The sequence below is a fragment of the Malus domestica genome, chromosome 03 (genome assembly GCF_042453785.1).
Source record: "Malus domestica chromosome 03, GDT2T_hap1".
NCBI lineage: Eukaryota > Viridiplantae > Streptophyta > Magnoliopsida > Rosales > Rosaceae > Malus > Malus domestica.
In genome coordinates this window covers 6,963,789-6,981,936 of record NC_091663.1, presented here as the reverse complement: position 1 = coordinate 6,981,936, position 18,148 = coordinate 6,963,789, and the positions used below count along the sequence as shown (strand labels likewise).

Here is an 18,148-nt window from a genome sequence, read left to right as displayed (position 1 = left end):
AAGATAGAAAGGTATGAATCATTTGTATAAGAAAACAATCGGCTTCAATTTTGCTTGATTACATTAATGCTCTTTCTTTTTAACTGATAAAAAAATTAAACGCGACTACAACGATGATGCAGGTCTATATTGTGTACATGGGGTCCCTTCCTGATGGAGATCCGGCGTACTCACCGTTGGCTCACCACCTTAGTATTCTACACGGTGTTGTTCAGGATGGGTAGTCTATCTAGATCTTTACCTTCTCATTTCGATTGTCGTTATAACTTATAAGCTAGTTTTCATGATCTCTCTCTCTCTCTCTCTCTGTCTCAGTTCTCCAGAAAATTTATTGGTAAGAAGTTACAAAAGGAGTTTCAATGGATTTGCTGCCAGACTCACCCACCAGGAAAGTGAGAAAATTGTTGGTATATGGTCCAGCCCATGATCAATGTTCTAGATTATTCTAGTAAGCAAGAGAGATGGCTGGAGCATGCTAGACAATTCTAGCATGTTATAAAGTTGATGGAAGAAGCTAGAGAGTACTAGCTTCCTTGGTTGCAAATGGAAAGATCTAGAAGCCACACTTTTGTGGCTAGTCTAGATCTTTCTATGCTAGAGGTTTGAAGAATACACTAGAAACTAGTAGAATGCCAAACCCTCACCTATAAATATGGGTGTGATGTTGTAGTGAACCAACCAATCAAGAGAGTAGTGAGTAGCAAAGGATCAAGTCCAAAGCTAGAGTTCCACTCCAAGAATGAGAGTGAGAGTGTTCCACTACACATTGTGTGAGTGAAGTTTAGTTCCACTCCAAGAGTGAGAGTGAGAGTGTTCCACTACACATTGTGTGAGTGAAGTTTAGAAGGATAGAAAGTGTGTGTCATACTTTCTTGTATCCATCAAGCCTTGTCTTTGGCTTGGTAAGACTACTCTTGTTGTATTCATTTTTTTCATATAGTGAAGATTCCTTGTTTGGTGGACGTAGGCATAAATTGCCGAACCACATAAATTCTTGGCGTCCATTTTCTACTTTACCTTGTGCATTCTCTATCTTGTAGTACCGACATTCCTAACAAGTGGTATCAGAGCCCGGTTGGCTCGTACTACGAGATGGAAGGAAGTGGCACTATGATCAAACTCACCAACTCCAATTGGGTAACATGGAAGCCAAGGATGGAGGACATTCTCTATTGCAAGGATTTGCATGAGCCAATTGAAGGAGATGCCGCTAAGCCCGAGAGCATGTCCGATGCCGAGTGGAAGAAGATGAATCGCAAGGCTATTGGCACAATTAGACAATGGGTGGATGATAGTGTTTTTCACCATGTGTCTAATGAAACCAATGCTCGCGAGTTTTGGACGAAGCTTGAGTCCTTGTTCGAGAAGAAGACCCCAGCCAAGAAAGCCTTCTTGATCAAAGAGCTCATCAATGTGAAGTACAAGGATGGTTTAAGTGTAGCAGAACACTTGAACAATTTCCAGAATATCATCAACCAGTTGGCTACTATGAAAATGATGATCGAGGACGAGCTACAAGCGCTCTTGTTACTTGGATCCTTGCCAGATAGTTGGGAGACCTTTGTGGTGAGTATAAGTAACTCTGCTTCTAATGGTGTTCTTACTCTTGATAATGTTAAAAATAGCATGCTCAATGAAGAAACAAGGAGAAAGACTTCTGGCACATATAGCAGCCAAGTATTTGTCACAGAGAACCGCGGAAGAAGCAAGAGTAGAGGGCCTAGAGGTCATGGCAGGAGTCCTAGCCGATCCAAGTCAAGGTTCAGGGGTGCATGCCACCATTGTGGCAAAGAAGGCCATATGAAGAAAAATTGTCGAGTTTGGAAGAGAGAGCAAAGGGAAGGAAACAATCAGAAGAAATATGATACTGGCAATACCACCGCTGTCATATGTGGTGATGTACCAGAAATATTGTTTGTTGGTGAATGTCTGCATATGGGCAACTCTGACAGAGACATTGAATGGATCTTTGATAATGGAGCTTCCTTCCATGCTACGTCCAAACGGGAGTTCTTCAGTACATACAAAGAAGGTGACTTTGGCATAGTGAAGATGGGGAATGAAAGCTATTCCAAAATTCTTGGAATTGGTGATATCTGCTTAAGAACTAATCTCGGCTGCCAATTGATGTTGAAAGATGTGAGACATATTCCTGATATACGTCTCAATCTGATATCCATCGGTACCCTTGATCGACAAGGATATTATCACCATATTGGCGAAGGAAAATTGAAGCTTACTAAAGGCTTAATGGTGGTAGCAAGAGCACGACTTTGTTGTACGTTGTACCGGTCAAATGCCAAGGTTTTGAAAGGTGAGTTGAATGCTGTGGAAGACTCATCTCTAGACTTGTGGCATAAGAGGCTAGGCCACATGAGCGAGAAAGGCCTACAAGTTTTGGCAAAGAAGTCTCATATTCCCTTTGCCAAAGGTACGTCGTTAAACTCTTGTGAGCATTGTTTATTCGGAAAACAAAGAAGAGTTAGTTTTTCTGTTCCATCTACAAAGAAAGGAAACTTGTTAGATCTTGTTTATTCAGATGTGTGTGGTCCCATGGAAGTCGAGTCACTTGGAAGAAATAAATATTTTGTTACTTATATTGATGATGCTTCACGAAGGGTGTGGGTGTATTTGTTGAAATCCAAAGACCAGGTGTTTCAGACATTCCAGGAGTTCCATGCCATGGTGGAGAGGGAAACTGGGAAACCTCTCAAGTGCCTTCGTAGCGACAACGGCGGCGAGTACACATCTCACCAGTTTAGAGAGTATTGTGTAAAACATGGCATACGTCATGAGAAGACAGTTCCTGGAACTCCACAACATAACGGTGTTGCTGAAAGAATGAACCGAACCATCATGGAGAAAGTCAGGTGTATGTTGAGGACTGCAAAGTTATCTAAGCAGTTCTGGGGTGAAGCTGTAAGGACAGCCTGCTATTTGATCAACCGATCTCCATCAGTACCATTAGGTCTTGATGTTCCAGAGAGAGTATGGACTGGTAATGATGTGTCTTACTCTCATCTGAAGGTGTTTGGTTGCAAAGCCTTTGTGCATGTGCCCAAAGAGCAGAGATCGAAGTTAGACTACAAAGCTACACCGTGCATCTTTCTTGGTTATGGCGGTGAAGATTTTGGTTACAGATTATGGGACCCATACCAGAAGAAGTTTATCCGAAGTAGAGACGTGGTCTTTTATGAAGATCAAACAATTGGGGATTCGGATAAAGAGGCACAACCAGATGGCGCAGTCAGAGGAGTTGATCCATTAGCTTCAGATGAAGAAAGTCACGATGACATCCCTGAAGCAACTGTCAATGAAGTGCCTGCAGAATCAGATAATGCTGATCAAGAGGAGCCTGATCAAGATGTGCCAGACCATGAGATTGCTGATCAGGGGGAGCCTAGTCAAGAAGAGCAGATTCAAGGAGAATCCAATCAGGGGGAGCCTCTAGCCCCGCAAGAGAATGAAGATCAGGTCAGAAGATCCAGCAGAAGTCGAAGACCGTCTACCAAGTATTCTTCATCAGAGTATATCATGTTGACTAATTATGGAGAGCCCGAAACTTATGAGGAGGCCAGAGCTCATAACGACAGTGATAAATGGATGAAGGCAATGGAGTCAGAGATGGATTCCTTATTAAAGAATAATACCTATGAGCTGGTGGAGCTTCCAAAGGGCAGAAAAGCATTGAAAAACAAGTGGGTGTTCAAATTGAAAAATGACGACAACATGACAAGGTACAAGGCTCGTTTGGTTGTCAAAGGTTTTGGTCAAAAGAAAGGAGTTGACTTTGATGAGATTTTCTCACCGGTGGTGAAGATGACTTCCATTCGAGTTATCCTTGGTATGGCAGCAAGCATGGATCTTGAGCTCGAGCAGTTAGACGTTAAAACTGCATTTCTCCACGGTAACTTAGAAGAGGAGATATATATGGAGCAACCCAAAGGCTTTGAAGTCAAGGGTAAAGAAACTTTGGTGTGCAAGCTCAAGAAAAGCTTATATGGTCTTAAGCAGGCTCCGAGACAGTGGAATAAGAAGTTCAACTCATTCATGGTGAGTAATGGGTACAAAAGAACTCATGCTGACTCTTGTGTCTATATCAAACAATTTTCTGGAGGTAAATTTATCATTTTGTTGCTTTATGTTGATGACATGTTGATTGTCGGTCAAGATGCTTTTAAGATTAAAAAGCTCAAAGAAGAGTTATCTAAGTCCTTTGACATGAAGGACTTAGGGCCAGCCAAGCAGATTTTGGGCATGGAGATAATTCGTGACAGAAAATCCAAGAAGTTGTGGCTGTCACAAGAAAAGTATGTTGAACGGGTGCTTGAAAGGTTCAACATGAAAGCAGCCAAATCGGTAAGCTCACCTTTAGCCAATCATATCAAGTTGAGCAAAGAGTCGTGTCCAAAAACATATGAAGAAAAGGAGAAAATGGCAGTTGTTCCCTACTCTTCAGCAGTAGGAAGTATCATGTATGCAATGGTGTGCACACGGCCAGATATTGCTCATGCAGTAGGTGTGGTGAGCAGGTTTCTCTCTAATCCAGGGAAAGACCATTGGGAAGCTGTTAAGTGGATTCTCAGATATTTGAAGGGGACTTCTAAGATGTGCTTGTGCTTTGGCGGTTCCAAACCAATCTTGGAAGGATTTACAGATGCTGACATGGGAGGTGACCTGGATGGTAGAAAATCTACGTCTGGGTACTTGTTTACTTTTGCAGGGGGAGCCGTGTCTTGGCAATCCAAGTTGCAAAAGTGTGTTGCTTTGTCTACAACCGAGGCTGAATACATAGCCGCTACAGAAGCATGCAAGGAGTTGTTGTGGCTTAAGCGGTTTCTCCAAGAGTTGGGTTTGAAGCAAAGTGATTATGGCGTTTATTGTGATAGTCAGAGTGCTCTGGATTTGAGCAAGAACACTGCATACCATTCACGCACCAAGCACATTGATATTCGTTATCACTGGATTAGAGATGCTATCGAGAACAAGATGCTATAGCTGAAGAAGATTCATACCGATAATAATTCTTCAGACATGTTGACAAAGGTGGTCACAAAATCAAAGTTGGAATTCTGCATTAAGGCTGCTGGGATGGACTCCAGGTAACTTGGAGTCATGATCGGAATTCCTCCCTCATGGACTGGAGGGGGAGATTGTTGGTATATGGTCCAGCCCATGATCAATGTTCTAGATTATTCTAGTAAGCAAGAGAGATGGCTGGAGCATGCTAGACAATTCTAGCATGTTATAAAGTTGATGGAAGAAGCTAGAGAGTACTAGCTTCCTTGGTTGCAAATGGAAAGATCTAGAAGCCACACTTTTGTGGCTAGTCTAGATCTTTCTATGCTAGAGGTTTGAAGAATACACTAGAAACTAGTAGAATGCCAAACCCTCACCTATAAATATGGGTGTGATGTTGTAGTGAACCAACCAATCAAGAGAGTCGTGAGTAGCAAAGGATCAAGTCCAAAGCTAGAGTTCCACTCCAAGAATGAGAGTGAGAGTGTTCCACTACACATTGTGTGAGTGAAGTTTAGAAGGATAGAAAGTGTGTGTCATACTTTCTTGTATCCATCAAGCCTTGTCTTTGGCTTGGTAAGACTACTCTTGTTGTATTCATTTTTTTCATATAGTGAAGATTCCTTGTTTGGTGGACGTAGGCATAAATTGCCGAACCACATAAATTCTTGGCGTCCATTTTCTACTTTACCTTGTGCATTCTCTATCTTGTAGTACCGACATTCCTAACAAAAATTGCGAGTGAGTGCTCTGAGATACTTGTTTTAGCATTTGAAAAGAATAATATGGTTTGATTTGAGAATTTATCATGTTATTTAACTGTGGATTGTAGACATGAAGGAATTAGTCTATGTCTTTCCAAGCCGAATGTTCCAACGTCAAACAACAAGATCTTGGGACTTTATGGGTTTAACTGAAATAGCCAGTCGAAATTCTTCCCAACTTCAGAGTGATGTTATTGTTGCTTTGTTTGACTCTGGAGTCTGGCCTGAATCTGAGAGCTTTAAAGATGAAGGTCTAGGTCCCGCTCCAAAGCATTGGAAAGGTGTTTGTGACGGCGGAAAAAATTTCACTTGCAATAAGTATGATCTCTTATGTAGCATCACTTACATTTAGAATCTTTTGTAGGTACTTCGTTGTGCATCAGGCAACTGATAGTTTCTTTCAGCTATTATTCCTGACAGAAAGAGTAAACAGATAGAAACAAAATTATTTGGGAATCAATCCTGTCCAAGGGCACTACCAAATTTAAAGGCTGGGTTTGGTACATTAACTGTACTAAAACCCCCATAGCAATTACCATACCAAACGTTTGGTATGGCAAAATTTGTTACCATTACCATGCTAAAATACCAAATAATTTGGTTAATATGATGTGGTATTGGCACTACCACTTTGGTGGGCTATTTTTGTAACTAATTTAAAAACTCTGGGGACTCCAAACTTTTTTTTTTTTTTTGGTTTTTTTTGCTAACTAATTTTTAAAGGAATTAAAACAAAATAACAAGTTGAAGATTTTTTATTTTTATTTTTTATAATAATGGTTTTAGCTTTGTAGTTACGAAGATGACATCAATATTATGAAGTACTTATTTTGCAGCAAGCTCATTGGAGCTCGATATTACACATCAGAGTCTGCAAGGGATGATATAGGTCATGGAACTCACACTTCGTCCACAGTGGCAGGCAGTGCTGTTAAGGATGTAACCTTTTATGGACTAGCAAACGGCACTGCAAGAGGAGGTGTTCCTGCTTCGAGACTTGTTGCATATAAAGTCTGTGATCCATGCAGAGATCACAATATATTGGCTGCTTACGATGATGCTATTGCTGATGGAGTCAACATTATTTCTATTTCACTTTCATCCGACTGGCTAACTTTGATTCATCAGGACGTTGTTGCAATTGGTGCCTTTCATGCAATGAAAAAAGGGATACTGGTTTCGCAGGCTGGAGGCAACTTGGGCCCATCTATTGCTTCTGTGACCAGTGTAGCACCATGGATATTGACAGTGGCAGCAAGTAACATTGATCGGCTTTTTGTGGACAAGGTTGTTATTGGCAATGGAAAGACAGTAGCTGTATGTCATCAACAACGTCCTGTATCCTCGAAATAATTTTTTTAGTATATACTTGTCTATTTTTTTTATGATTTTCTGTTATATTTTTTTAATTGTCTTCACTCTAACAGGGGGATGACTGGATTAACATGTTCACATTAAATGGAACAAGTTTTCCTCTGATATACTGAAAAGATGCTGCAACGAAAAATTGCACCGAAGATGACGCTAGGTGATTCTTGTGTCATTTCTTAAATTAAAATGACGTAAATGAATTGTTAAGCAACTACTGACTTCTTGTTGCATTTCAGACAATGTAAAGAGGGTTGCCTGGTAGATGATTTAGTTAAGGGAAAGATAGTGGTATGCGATAACGTCACTGGAGTTATAGGGGCAAACACGGCTGGTGCGCTTGGTTCAATTTTATTTAATCCATTTGAAGTTAATATTGCCGTTATTCCCACATTAGCCTCAGCACCTTTAAAGAAAGAAGAGTATAATGTTGTCAGATCCTACATGAATTCCACCAGGTACAGATTCTTTTGGATACGAACAAGCAACCGTCTTGTCATATTTGCTCTCTTTCAATGATTGAGTGCTTCTGTTATTTTATAGAGATCCTCAAGGAAACATACTTAAGTTAAAAGTGAAGCCACAAAAGATCCTGCTGCACCTACAGTCCTGTTCTTCTCATCACGTGGACCTAATGGAATATTACCCGATTTAGTCAAGGTATATGTTTTGTGTCACCTTCTGTTTTATATCATAAATATCTCATAAATTATAAATATAGTATTAAAAATTACAGTGCCCTAATGTGTTTCAGCCGGATATAAGTGCCCCGGGGTATGAAATTTTGGCTGCGTTTCCACCTGTTCTTCCTATCACCGACTTTCCGGGTGATAAGAGGCATGCAAAATACAATCTAGCATCTGGTACCTCCATTGCTTGCCCCCACGCTGCAGGGGTAGCCGCATATGTTAAAGCATTCCACCCTGATTGGTCTGCTGCAGCTATCAAATCATCTCTTATGACAACTGGTAATGTCTTCATAATTTCTTTTGCTTCATAATAAGTCTCATTTTGAATTCTTAACTACGGTATTAAATCCTTTATTATGCATGTAGCTTGGCCCATGAACGATACGGACAACGATATTTCAATTGGTGCATTTGCTTATGGATCCGGACATATAAATCCTGTGTTGGTATTGAAAAGTTTACTAACTCAATACCAAAATATGTGGGTGATAAGTTTACAAACTCTATCACACCTCTCACTTTGCACTCTCAATAAAATTGGACAAAGAAATAGAGAAAGGAGGGAAGCTACAAGCTTCGGCAAACAATGCACTTTGATATATTTAAAACAGTTTGCAAACACACTTCTGAAATGGAATGACAAATCAGAGACTTATATTCCTAAAGCCTTACGGGCTGCTTATTTATACAAGCAGAAAAGAAGGAGTACTTAAGTGCTTTTAATAAAATAAACACAACAACACATACAAACAGATCATATGGACTTTGGACAGTCTAGCACACACATGCAGCTATCTTTCTAGCTTGCAATCAACATAGTTTCGGCTAGCACATCACATGGCAGCACACAGCTGCTGTCTTTCAACACACTTTCAGCTGGCACATGGAGGAAACTTTAGTCTTTGTAGTTGCAGCAAGTGTGAATACAACCTGTAAAGAAACTAACAGCTAGCAGCTGCCATTTATAACCTGTTTTGATTTGAATTTCCAACACACCTCCTCAAATCAAAACGCCTTCATTCCTAGCATTTCACGTAGCAGCCGGAATGATTCAACTGGTAGTGGCTTAGTGAAGATGTCTGCCACTTGTTCCTTCGTGTGACAATAGACAAGTTCGATTGTCTTTTGCTTTACATGGTCCCTTAGAAAATGGAACCTGGTATCAATGTGCTTACTCCTTCCATGTTGAACAGGATTCTTTGCAAGCTTGATTGCAGACATGTTATCCACATGAATCACAGTCGATTCCACTTGTGGATGACACACTGACTTCAATAGATTTCTTAACCAAATTGCCTCACACACTGTTGAGGCTACAGCAACATACTCGGCTTCACATGATGACAAAGCAACAATTGATTGCTTCTTTGAAGTCCATGAGAAAGTTGTTGATCCTAGAAAAAACACATAGCCAGTTGTGCTTTTCCTTTCATCTTGGTCACCTCCCCAATCACTATCTGAATAACCAAATAATTTTGCATCTTCACCAAAATTATAAAATAGACCATAGTTTAGAGTACCTCTTATGTACCTCAAAATTCTCTTGGCAGCCAGCTAATGAGACTCCCTTGGTGTTTCCATGTATCGACTCACGAGTCCAACACCATAAACTATATCAGGTCTTGTGATTGTAAGGTACCTTAGGCTACCAACCAAGCTTTTGTACACGGTTGAGTTTACAAACTCACCTTCTCCTTCCTTAGACAGCTTCAATCCAGTTGCAACTGGAGTGTTGACAATATTGCACTTATCCATATTGAATTTCTCCAATATATCTCTCATGTACTTTTGTTGAGAGATGTAGATACCGTCACTTTCTTGCTTCACCTCTATGCCAAGAAAGTATGACATTAATCCATTGTCAGTCATCTCGAATTCACTGAACATGGATTGCTTGAACTCACAGAACATTGCTTCATTGTTTCCTGTAAACAACAAGTCATCTACATAGAGACAAATAATTAAGAACTCCCCTTTTGCACCATTCTTCATGTAAACTGAATGCTCATATGGACATTTCTGAAATCCATTTTGGTGAAAGTAGTTGTCAATCCTTGAATTCCAAGCTCGTGGTGCTTACTTAAGGCCATACAAAGCTTTCTTCAAACGATACATCTTATCTTCTTCTCCTTGTACTTGGAAGCCTTCTGGTTGTTCCACGTATACTTCTTCCTCAAGTACTCCATTAAGGAAGGCTGACTTGACATCTAGTTGATAAATTTTCCATTTATGATGAGCGGCAAGAGAGATTAGCAATCTTACCGTGCCAAGTCTTGCAACTGGAGCATAGACTTCATCATAGTCCACTCCATACTTCTGTTTGTAGCCCTTTGCTACAAGCCTTGATTTGTATCGATCCACACTCCCATCTGCAGTGCGTTTGATCTTGTACACCCACTTGACACCAATAGCCTTCTGATTTGGTGGGAGCTTTGTCAACTCCCAAGTGTCATTCTTCTCGATAGCATGGATTTCTTCCTCCATGGCTATTCTCCAACGATCTTCTTCCACAGCTTCATTGAATGAGAGAGGCTCGTGGTCTGCATACAAGCAGAAAAGGTTGGTTTCTTCTTCTTCTTCTTGTCCATATATCTCGGTAAGACTTCTTAGCCTCACTGGAGTTGAGGAGCTGTTTTCTTCACTGGATGTAGGACCACTCCTTGCAGTTCTGTGCAATGGAGTTGTTGTGTTTGTTTGAGCAGGTTGTTGCTCAACAGGTGGTACAACTTCTGGTTCTTCAAAATCAGTGGAGACAATCTTCTCTTTATTGACTTCTTTTTGTTGTTCCACTTCCATGCCTATTCCTCACTGAAGATGACATCTCTACTAACCACTAGTTTGCCAGTTAGTGGGCTGTAGAGCTTGTATGCCTTGGACTCTTCACTATAGCCCACAAACACACACTTCTCACCTCGATCATCAAGTTTCCTTCTCTTGGCTTCTGGAACTTGAGCATATGCAACACACCCAAAAACTCTTAGGTGTGCAACACTCGGCTTGTATCCACTCCAAGCCTCTTGTGGTGTCATCCTCTTGACACTCTTTGTTGGACATCGATTCAACAAATAAATCGAACAAGCTACAACTTCTGCCCACAATTCTTTTGGCAAATTCTTCTCTTTAAGCATGGACCTTGTCATGTCAAGGATGGTTCGATTCTTTCTTTCAGCTATCCCATTTTGCTGTGGGGTATAGGCAGCAGTCAGTTGATGCCTAATTCCTTGCTCCTTGCAGTATGCTTGGAAAGCATTGGAGGTGTACTCTCCACCTCTATCTGATCTCACAGCCACAAGCTTGTGGTTGCTTTCAACCTCTGTGAGTGCTTTGAACTCCTTGAAGATTTTTAGGGCAGTCGACTTCTCCTTGAGAAAATAAACCCAATTCTTCCTACTAAAATTATCAATGAAAGTAATAAAATACCTATTACCTCCATAAGACATAGGATCCAATGGACCACATATATCCGTGTGTACCATCTGCAGTGGTGCCTTTGCTCTCCATGTATCACCAACATGGAATGATAGTCGTGCTTACTTACCAAGCACACAACCTTCACATACTTGGCGTGTGGCTTCAATCTGGGGTAGACCACGAACCATTCCTCCACTTGACAACAACTTTAGGCCATTGAAATGAAGATGGCAAAATCGAAGATGCCATTTCCATGACTCATCTTCCATTACACCGATGTTGCAACTCCCAATCTTTGTGTTCAACTTCAACGGGAACATTCGGTTTTTTGACATTTGAACACGTGCAATAAGCTTTCTCCTTGCATTCCTGAGAGTGAGAAACATATCCTCCATATGTATAACATACCCTTTCTGGAGCAGTTGACCAATACTCAGAATGTTGCTCTTCATACCTGGTATGTAGTAGGTATCGGAGATGTATTCTTCTTTACCATCCTTCTGGATGATTTTGATCTTTCCTTTGCCTTCAACTGGCAACTTTGAGGAGTCACCAAGACTCACAGATCCATAAGGCCCATCTTTGAGTTCGACAAAAAACTCTTTCTTTCCACACATGTGGTTGCTTGCACCAGAGTCTAAATACCAAACATCTTGTTGGCTACTGATATCATGGTGTGCTAGTAAGACTGTAAATTCCTCACCAGCATTTCCACTTGATTCTGCCATGTTGACATGCTCACCATTTTTATATGAACATTCATTGGCATAATGTCCATATTGCTTGCAACTGTGACACTGGATATGCGTCTTTCCTCGAGTTGATTTCCACTCTTGAGATTAACCTCGGTTTTGTGCATAGCCTCGACCTCTTCCTCGGGCTCGTCCTCGGCTATGGTTGGATGAACTCCCACGACGTGAGTTCCACTGCCCACGACCTCCATTTGGTTTGTCAATATTCAACTTTGACTCCAAAGCTTGCTCTAGCGTTATGGGGCTTGCATTCTTCTGAATGCGTTGCTCGTGAACTATGAGGGATCCTAGTAGCTCCTCTACGCTCATCGCCTCCAAATCCTTGGATTCCTCAATGGCAGTCACCACATGCTCAAACTTAGATGTGAGTGACCGGAGTATCTTCTCCATAACTCGTACTTCATCGAGTCTCTCGCCATTTCTCCTCATCTGATTTACTATCACAATGAGCCTTGAGTGATAGTCGGATATGCTCTCCCCTTCATTCATGTGAGCTGTTTCAAAATCTGCTCGAAGTGACTGTAACCTCACTTTCTTGACTCGATCTACTCCTTTGTAGATTATACTGAGTGTGTCCCATACTTGCTTGCTCGTTGTTGCTTCTGCAACCTTTTCGAACGTTGAATCTTCCAGACCTTGGTATAGAAAATACAGCGCCTTTTGGTCCTTCTTTCGTAAATCCTTGAGAGTGTTCCTTTGATTTGCAGTATATGTGGCTTCTTGCTCGGTAGTGGGTACAACATACCCACTACTGACAACTTCCCATAGCTCTTGTGATCCAAACAATGCTTTGAATTGGATGCACCATCTTTCATAATTTTCTTTCTTCAATGTGGGAACTTGGAGCTGCACTAAGTTGGATGCCATAACTGCTGCACCTGCCAGAATGGTATTCTGGCTCTGATACCAATTGTTGGTATTGAAAAGTTTACTAACTCAATACCAAAATATGTGGGTGATAAGTTTACAAACTCTATCACACCTCTCACTTTGCACTCTCAATAAAATTGGACAAAGAAATAGAGAAAGGAGGGAAGCTACAAGCTTCGGCAAACAATGCACTTTGATATATTTAAAACAGTTTGCAAACACACTTCTGAAATGGAATGACAAATCAGAGACTTATATTCCTAAAGCCTTACAGGCTGCTTATTTATACAAGCAGAAAAGAAGGAGTACTTAAGTGCTTTTAATAAAATAAACACAACAACACATACAAACAGATCATATGGACTTTGGACAGTCTAGCACACACATGCAGCTATCTTTCTAGCTTGCAATCAACATAGTTTCGGCTAGCACATCACATGGCAGCACACAGCTGCTGTCTTTCAACACACTTTCAGCTGGCACATGGAGGAAACTTTAGTCTTTGTAGTTGCAGCAAGTGTGAATACAACATGTAAAGAAACTAACAGCTAGCAGCTGCCATTTACAACCTGTTTTGATTTGAATTTCCAACATCCTGTAAATGCTATTAATCCGGGGCTAGTCTATGATTGAAATAGATCAAAGTCACAAGTATGGGTTGTAATCATCACTATAGCTAAGTTATGGGTTAAAGTGATGGCTACAAGGGTTAAAGTGATGGCTACAACTTTCCAACTTGTCATCTCACTTCTTGTTCAATCATACTTTTCTTTTTGTCAATATTTCTCCCTAAAATCTGGGATTTGCTTAATTGTGTATTGTTATTTGTTCAATCCTTGGTGTGTACGGTTTCTTAGGGCAGAAACCATGTGGTGGATAGTGGTAAAAGTCCTCTATCTTGTAATATGTTCTCTGGCTCTTTATAAGAGCTTAGTTCTCTCTCTTGTAAAGTTTATGAGAAATATACAAACCTTGAAAATCAATAATGATGCTTCTGAAGAAGATTACATAAAGTTGCTGTGCACAATCTATGATGAAGGCACAGTTAGAAAAATATCTGGAGATAACAGCACATGCCCAACTGCTAAAGGATTTGTAAAGGACCACAACTACCCTTCAATGGGAGCTCAAGTTGAACCATTGAAACCTCTTTCGATTAATTTTCACAGAAGAGTTTAAAATGTTGGTCTCGCAAACTCCACTTTCGAGGCCAAAATCCTCTCGGATTCGAAAGTGGATATCAAAGTAGTGCCTGAGGTTCTATCGTTCGACTCCTTGAATGAGGAGAAGGATTTTGATGTAACCATTGTTGGAAGCGGCGTGCGAAATCAATCACAGGTATCTGGATCACTGGTTTGGTCAGATGGTATTTACAGTGTTAGAAGTCCAATTGTTGTTTATGCATATGTTCACAACTTGGGATGATCAGAAGTGTCTGCATATGTTCAGAACATGGTACATGAGTAATAATAAAGATTTAGACTTTTAATGGGTTTTGAGGAATAAAAAGCAATGAAAATCCATTTCTTATCTTCCATTTTTATTTACTTTTTTCTGTTAATTAAAACTAGCTCAAAATTAAGAAATAAGAAGAGACTGACATTAACAATCAAACTACAAGTATTTTGGATCTGTTTAACACAACTAGGGATGATCAACTCGAAAAAGATAACAATAGTGATTCTGGTTTGAATTGAAGATAAATGCTTTTGTCTCTGTTTTTTTTTTTTTTTTTTAAATAAATGCTTTTGTCTCAACTCAAGTTAATCTGCATGACTAGAAAATGAGCCACGAAAACTTGCTTATGAAATGGACCATTTGGAGAACAATTTTTTTTTGAAACACTTTGCGTTAATTAAACAGGTTAAATCGTTAAACGAGTTTAACAAATTAACAGTTTTATTTAGCAAGAAAACCAATTAACAACCCGTGTAATAAGAAGGTTCTGCCGGCCTTGTCCTGTTATTCATTCACCCCTTATTTAAGCACCTCTCTGTAACTTAAGGTAGTTTAGATTCTCGTTTTGTCCCAAAAAAAAAAAGACCTTAATTCACCCGAGCTGCACGCCCAACACATGACCATACTACCAAAAATTGCACTTTCTTGACATCAGGTTTAGAGTTCGCAAGATCAAGTGTTACACTCAGAAATGGTTGTGTATGGAACTCATTCAAATAATGAAAATTCAGGCTTCTGATAAAAAGATTAAAACTCTTGTTTTCTACTACGAGTTATTGTAGTTAATTATTCTAGGTTTGGCAAGGACCCAAAACTCCTATGCTAAACTCTTGTCCATTTTTGAACTATTAACTTCAAAACCCAGCAGAATTGTGCACACTTACATTTCCCTTTGCGAAATATAAATAGGTTTTGTAATTTTTTTTTTCGATACAAACCGTATTAGGGAGGGCTGATTTGGCATCTTCCTCCCTATTCATGGATTAAGGTGAACACATGATAGTCTTGCTAAGGGTAATCTAGGTCTAGCAGTGTATGGTGGGGTCTTCCAAGATTCTTCTGGTTATTTTATTGGCGACTGTTTTTTCTAGGGTTTTGGACACCATACTTCTTTCTAGGGATGTGATATCTACACACTCACTTTTATTTCTCGCACACTCTTTTAATTTTTGACCGTCGAATCAGATGAATTGAAGAATATCAAATGACAAAAATTAACAAGGGGTGTGAGAGAAGTAAAAATGGATGTGTGGATAGCACACCATCTCTTTCTATGCATGCTTAATGCTGTCATCCTCGTTGTTGAGTTGGCATGTGCGCGGAGTTGGAAAAATTTGTGGCTTCAAAGTGATTCTTCCAACATGATTGCTTGTTTTATTTCAAGGGGTTTTTTGCCCTCTTTGTCCGCTACAGATTCGCTGGAAAATTTGTCTTTCTCTTCTACAGAATATGGTTTTTCGTTTGCTCTCGTATTTTTCAGGAAGGGAATGTTATATATTGCTGGTCGATTAGCTAACATAGGGCCACTCTCCTCGACAATCGTTTGGCATCGCACACCGCCCTTGCCAATTATTCCATGTCTGTAGTCAAATTTTTAGGAATCCCGGCTTACAATTTTGTATCACCTTCTTGATTTTGGTTTTGTTTTCCTAATCATTTGCTTATAGTGTTTTGCACTACAGGTTCTTACCTATTAGTTAGGCTTTGTTTGAGAGGGGGTTAGGTTTCAGATTTCCCTTGCTTGTATGTTTTGTTTCTTTTCAAGAGTGTGGTTAAGTTTATGCCCCCAACTCTATGTTTGATTTTTTTCTATCTTTTATGAGGAGTAAAATTTATATCCCCCTACTAGGTGTAACTTCTTTTGGATATTTCAATAAAATCATCCACGTAGCATCAAGGTTTTAAATAAATAAAAGGGGTGTGATATCCATATACCCTGTTTTACTTCTCACACACCTTTTTAATTTTTGGTTGTCAAATCGGATGAATTGAAGAAAATTAACAGACAGAAATTATCAAGGGTTGTGTGAGAAGTAAAATGGGGTGTGTGGATAACACATCCCAAATAAATAAGGGAATGAGGATTTGAACACATGATGTGAGAGTGCAAACTTAAACACTTGTGCCACAAGCTCATTGCAATTACATTGTGTAATTGCGTACAAACTTGTCTATTGCTTGTTTATTGCAAATCGAAGCCAAATTTTCCGGATTAGCCAAATCCAGCCTTCATAATGGTTGCCTGCTGTCATTAAACCCACCTGCTTTCCAGATTAGCCAAATCCAGGCTTTTGAAAGAATATCTGGCCCGAATTAATGCCAATTTGTGTATAGAATGAAATAAAATCTGGATTATTCAATACAGTTGACACACAAATTGGCATTAATTCGGGCCAGATATTGTTTCAAAAGCCTGGATTCTGGAAGGCTGGTGGATTCCATGGAGACATGGTCAAGCATAGAGTTATTCTGTTGCACTATGCTTTCTCCAATTTTATTCTGAGCTTGAACTTATTATGCATGGCCATTGGCCACTGATGAGGATAGAAAGATGCGAGTCGGTTGTTTTGCAAAACAGTTGTCTTCTCTTTTTTTTCTTTCTATTTTTTTCTTTCTTGGTTCAAAACAATTCTATCTAATTTGCTATAGTCTATAGATGATAAAAACATGAAATTTTTAATGTAGAAAACACCCTAACTTTTCGTCCGGTAAACCCGGCCTAAGTGTTCGTCAGGCAAAGTTTGCCTAAAACAATTTAATTTTGATGAAAAATGATGGGAAATAAACTTTACTTTATAGTTACGAATCCTGATATGAATCTAGATCATTAGTAAGATCAGAATTTCTTGTAAAATAGAGTTTGCCCGACGAAATCTGGAATATTTCGTCTGGTAAACTTTAATTCTGGCGGCAAATTTGATTTTTTTGGCATTAAAATTAAATACGAATCCTGATACTTTCTTATTACTATAATTTCTATTTTGACTGCCGTTACTGAATCCTTCTCTGCATGTCTTCCAGATTACCATAATCCAGGCTTTCAGTTGCAACAACTTTTGATTTATCTGGTGTTTCAATTAATGCAATTCTCAATCAGTCTTAAACAAAATTAATTAAAATCTGGATGCATTAAAAGAGACAATAGTCAGTCATTAATTAGTCTCACTATATAAACAAATTACTCTTCCTTTCCAGCCATGAAGTTTTTGAGCATTGAACAATGGCAAAGAATGGAGCTGTTGCGTTTTATTATGTTTTCTCCATTTTTATTCTTAGCATGAGCTTATTGTGCAAGGCCACCGATGAAGAAAGAAAGGTTCGAATCATTTGTATAAGAAAACAATAGGCTTCAATTTTGCTTGATTACGTTGGTGCTCTTTTTTTTTTTTTTTAACTTGATAAAAATTTAAACACGACGGCAACGATGATGCAGGTCTATATAGTGTACATGGGTTCGCTTCCTGATGGAGATCCGGCGTATTCACCGTTGGCTCACCACCTTAGTATTCTACACAGTGTCGTTGAGGATAGGTAGTCTTTCTAGATCTTTACCTTTTCATTTCGATTGTTGCTGTAACTTATAAACTAGTTCTCATGCTCTCTCTCTCTCTCTCTCTCTCTCTCTCAGTTCTCCGGAAAATTTATTGGTAAGGAGGTACAAACGGAGTTTCAACGGATTTGCTGCCAACCTCACTGACATTGAAAAGATAAACTTGCGAGTATGTGCTCTTAGATTCTTTATTATTGCATTAAAAAGAGCATATAATATGGTTTTCTTTGAGAATTTGACATGTTTGTAAACCGCGAATTTGCAGAT

The 18,148-nt window shown here is 39.5% G+C and overlaps 1 protein-coding gene across 1 annotated transcript; it reads left to right on the top strand.

Moving 5' to 3' along the window:
- The first annotated feature begins 74 nt into the window (after positions 1-74).
- LOC103430125 (subtilisin-like protease SBT4.3) lies at positions 75-8,151 on the top strand. Its single transcript, XM_070819507.1, has 8 exons — positions 75-220; positions 316-407; positions 5,852-6,101; positions 6,620-7,100; positions 7,211-7,230; positions 7,391-7,609; positions 7,695-7,776; positions 7,888-8,151. The coding sequence occupies exons 1-8, from the start codon at positions 114-116 to the stop codon at positions 8,149-8,151; spliced, it is 1,515 nt and encodes a 504-aa protein (XP_070675608.1). The 5' UTR covers positions 75-113.
- Positions 8,152-18,148: the final 9,997 nt, after the last annotated feature.

Bases quoted from the DNA above. Each gene is read 5' to 3' on its own strand.
- LOC103430125 (XM_070819507.1), top strand. From the start codon at position 114: ATGATGCAGGTCTATATTGTGTACATGGGGTCCCTTCCTGATGGAGAT. The intron at 7,231-7,390 runs GTTCACATTAAA...GTTGCATTTCAG, and splicing joins GGGGATGACTGGATTAACAT to ACAATGTAAAGAGGGTTGCC. The intron at 7,610-7,694 runs GTACAGATTCTT...GTTATTTTATAG, and splicing joins TCCTACATGAATTCCACCAG to AGATCCTCAAGGAAACATAC.